This window comes from Helianthus annuus, chromosome 3 (genome assembly GCF_002127325.2).
Source record: "Helianthus annuus cultivar XRQ/B chromosome 3, HanXRQr2.0-SUNRISE, whole genome shotgun sequence".
Taxonomy (NCBI): Eukaryota; Viridiplantae; Streptophyta; class Magnoliopsida; order Asterales; family Asteraceae; genus Helianthus; species Helianthus annuus.
In genome coordinates this window covers 58,543,541-58,548,022 of record NC_035435.2, presented here as the reverse complement: position 1 = coordinate 58,548,022, position 4,482 = coordinate 58,543,541, and the positions used below count along the sequence as shown (strand labels likewise).

Below are 4,482 nucleotides of genomic sequence, written 5' to 3'. Positions count from 1 at the left end.
ATTTGTTTATTTTAGTCATAAAACACTCATCTTAAATTTGTATTCAAGAGAAATTACGGTACAAAAACGTGAAAATTGATCCCCACGGTTTTATATATTTTATCAACCATAAAATGAATATTTTTATGATATAGAGACATATTATAAGCAATATTTAAATAACATATACATATTCCTATTTCGAATATTTGAGTTTCATGTTTAACCGAATAATTTTTTTAATAAGATGCCTATAAATATTGAATGAATAATTGTATTCGAAACTTTGGTTATACTTATATTGAATAATACATTAAAAATAATATCCGGCATAATTTTAGAAGTTAAAAAGTTAGTTTGTATGTAACAAAATCAATAATGAAAAATTAAAAAGATATGGAAATAAAAATATTCAGTGATATTAAAATAAACATTTATTATTATCTAAATTTTTGTTTAAAATTATTTATATAAAAACAAATATTTATTCTTATCTAATTTTTCTATGAAATTAGTAATATTATTATTATTATTATTATTATTATTATTATTATTATTATTATTATTTAATATGATCATAATCTAATTTTTTGTTTAAAATTATTTATAGAAAACAAATATTTGTTCTTATCTAATTTTTGTTTGAAATTATTATTATTATTATTAAATATGAGAGATAAATAGAAAAATAAGGTGAGAAAGCACCAGAAATTGACACGTGTTCAAAAAAGATTTTCATTTATTAGCATAGGAAGATTACAAGGAAAAAATATATAAAAAAAAAAAGAAAAACAGACATTATCTATATTTAAAAGAAGGGAGGATGAAAAATTATGCTAATATAAGCTATGAGCTTTTTGCTAACTTCATCTATTTCTTTTTATTATTATTTTTTTTTCTTTTTTCAGTTTTCTTTCTTTTAGTGTAGTTTAGTTTTTCTTTGTTTTTTTTTTGGTAAAGGGTTTATTCCGGTGATTTTATAAATTTCACAAAACCAATAAGAACATGTAGTATGGAAACGTACCATACTATCATAGATGGGACATCCCCCCAACTATGTACACCAAAACAAACCAAAAACTAAAACTAGCCAACAAGGCAAATAAACACCACTAGACTAGATACTAGATACAAGACCAAACTCAACCTCTATACTCTAACTGAATCCAAACATATCATCATTATCCAGCATCCCCTCTCCACAAATGTTCCACTTTCCCAACATCCTCATCACTTGAATAGATGGTTTGAACTTTAGACCCATAAGCTTGAATCGAACTGTATTAAGAATTTCCTGCGCTAAATCATCCGGTGGACGAGCATTATCCTGGAATATCCTCCTGTTTCGTTCCCTCCATATATAGTATGTTGCAGCCGCAACCGTGAGGCATGCCACAATGTTACCAACCAACTTCATATTACGTCTCTGGTTTAAATCACTGAAAATATCATTCCAATCAGGTTGAATACTAGACATGTCTGCATGACTTCGAACCTGGCACCACACTTGAGATGAGTATTTGCATGAAAAAAAGAGGTGTTCATGGGAATCCAAATTGTTGTAGCAAAGAACACAGCACATCATATTCATACTTTTCCTTCTAGTTTGCTCCCATCGTAAAAGTTTATCCTGTGTAAGAAGCTTTTTCCTAATGACAAGCCATAATAAGAAGGCATGTTTTGGAATACAAGAAGCGAACCACACAATTTCAGACCAGGAGACCTCCATTTCCCGAGTACGTATAGTCTACCATGCCAATGAGCAAGAAAAAGTCATTAGCTTGTTCTCTATTCTCCAGCCAACTTTATCCTGAATATCCTCTACCAAGTTCGGGGGATCAATTTTGTTGAGGATAGGATGTCGAATGGCCCATTGGGCCGGCCATAACCAGCTTCCATCACTCCAAATGTTAGCTACCTTGGCATTTAAAGTAAACCCACTGTTAGCAATCATTCTAGGCCTTATAAAGTTACAAAGCGGACCTTCATTACACCATTTGTCAAACCAAGCCGAAGTGGACCTACCATTCCCAAGTTTTGACCAGACAAACGGCTGAATTAAAGGCCTAATCTGTAGAATTTTCCGCCAACTCCAGCAACTGTTCTGTTGGATACGACAATTCCAGAAGTTCCTCTCCTTTAACCTATATGAATGGACCCACGCCACCCACAACGATTCACGCTTGATGATGATACTCCATGCATGACCGGCCATAAGCGCTGAGTTCATTTCACCGATACGCCTAATGCCAAGACCTCCTTCATACTTCGGTAAACAGATAGCCTTCCATGAGACTTTGGCCCTACCTTTAAGCATCAGACCTTGGCACCAAAGAAACCCACGCATTTTAGACTCCAACTCCAAAACAATCCTGGCCGGAAGAATAAAGACCGAGCACCAGTAAATGTGCATGGTCGATAAGATAGAAATAACTAACTACAAACGACCCGTAAACGAAAGGAAACGGTTCTTCCAAGACGAAATTATTTTGTCCAAACTCTCTACCAAGACACAACAATCGGAATACCGGAGCCGAGAGGATATCAAAGGCACTCCCAAATAACGAACAGGTAATTTTCCTTCCTTGAAAGGCATAAGATTCAGAATGCTTCTTTTCACATGATCCTGCACATTACAAAAGTAAACAGTGCTACTTTTCTGGTTACTTGGCACCAAACCCGACATTCTTGTGTAATCCCTCAAACATATCATGATGCATTTCACAGAGTCTACATCCCCTCTGGCAAAGAGAAACAAATCATCAGCGAAGAACAGGTTTATGATTTGTTGCTTTTCACATCTATTATGAAACCGAAACGAAGAATCCAAGCTTATCGCCTTGTGAAGAATCAACGTAAGAATTTCCATGACTAAAGTAAACAAATAGGGAGATAAGGGATCACCTTGTCTCAAGCCCCTTTTGCCTTTAAAATAACCATGCAAACTACCATTTATAGCTATCGAGAATGATGATGTGGTGACATAATCAGTAACCACCGAAGGTGTTTGAACCTTTGGAACTAAAGCGATTATAGTATGATTCAATTCTTGCAATAGCTTCCCTTTGTCAAAGAAATCTTTAATTGCTTTCGTGATATCTTCCCCTACAACACACCAAGACGTTTTGAAAAACGCTGATGTATACCCATCCGGCCCCGGGGCTTTGTTCTCTGCAATCGAAAACATGGCTTTTTTTTATTTCCTCACTCTGGACTGAGCGAATCATATGCTGAGCAACCGAAACATCCAGCTTATGTGTAAACAGGTCCGGAGAAGGCTCTAGAGTGGTCTCATCTTCAGTACCCAAAAATTGTTCAAAATGGTTGACAAAAGCAATTGGAACATCCCCTCCCTCATAAAGCTGACCGGAACTAGCTTGAATTAAATCAATACGGTTCACATGGTTTCTGCACTTTAGAGTCTTGTGGAAGAATGCCGTGTTGGAATCACCAGCCACTAACCACTGCACTTTAGACTTTTGTTTCAGCAATCTCTCTTCATCCAAGCTTGCATCTTGGAACTCTTTTAGACATTTTGCCTCTCTTACCTGCATCAACTTGTCTATGAATGTCATCCAGCTCATCTCTCAACCATTCCACTTTTTTATGCAAGTTGCCTTGTTTGAATAATAGCGATCTGATTGGGGTCTTCAGGAACATGAGTTTCTTAACTACACGAAACTGATGGACACCCTCAACCTGATAATCCCAGTTAACCTTCACAATATCCATAAAATCTGGTTTATGCACCAGAAAATTAGCGAACTTGAAGGGCTTCGGCTTGCATCTACTCATTCCAGGAAGATTTAGGACACTCGGAGAGTCTCCGAGATCCTATATGGAACAAAAATAGCCGTAGCATTAGCGAAAAGATCCGTAAATCCCACATTACACATAATCCTATCAATTTTCATCAGCAAACCCATCCCGGATTTCGGTTTTTGATTCCAAGTATAATGGATTCCCGTGCCCTTTACATCCATTAACTCAATCTTCTCGACACACTCCTTAAAATCTCGCATGGCTGTAGTAATCTTTGAGGATCCTGTTGAGTTGTCTTCCAAGTTTAGAGCACAATTAAAGTCTCCCATACACACCCATGGTTTATCCTTCACAAAGTTACTATGACAAGCTAGGTTATTCCATAGGTCCCTCCTATTCATATAGTAATTATCTGCGTAAATGATCGAACAAAAGAGGACCTTTTGGTCTTTTTTAAACATAACTTGGACATGCATGACTTGATCAGTCTGACTTAAAACCATAACTTGAATAACCGCTGGATCCCATCCAAGAATGATTCCGGTACCTTTAGTACATTGACTACCATTAGACGTCCAATCCCAGTTCTTAAACACATTCTTGCAAACATTAACCAATCCCAAGACATCAACATGGGACTCCAAAATAGCACACATACTTAATTTACTATTCTTAACAAAATACCGAACCTCCTTTTGTTTTAGCGGGCGGTTCAACCTCCTAATGTTCCATGTTGCGAGG

The 4,482-nt window shown here is 36.1% G+C and overlaps 1 protein-coding gene across 1 annotated transcript; it reads right to left on the bottom strand.

Annotated features, from left to right (window-relative positions):
• Positions 1-1,135: 1,135 nt before the first annotated feature.
• LOC110931754 lies at positions 1,136-1,708 on the bottom strand. Its single transcript, XM_022175136.1, has one exon. The coding sequence runs from the start codon at positions 1,706-1,708 to the stop codon at positions 1,136-1,138; it is 573 nt and encodes a 190-aa protein (XP_022030828.1).
• Between the last annotated feature and the right edge of the window lie 2,774 nt (positions 1,709-4,482).

Excerpts from the sequence above, each read along its gene's own strand:
- LOC110931754 (XM_022175136.1), bottom strand. The coding sequence starts at position 1,708 with ATGGAGGTCTCCTGGTCTGAAATTGTGTGGTTCGCTTCTTGTATTCCA.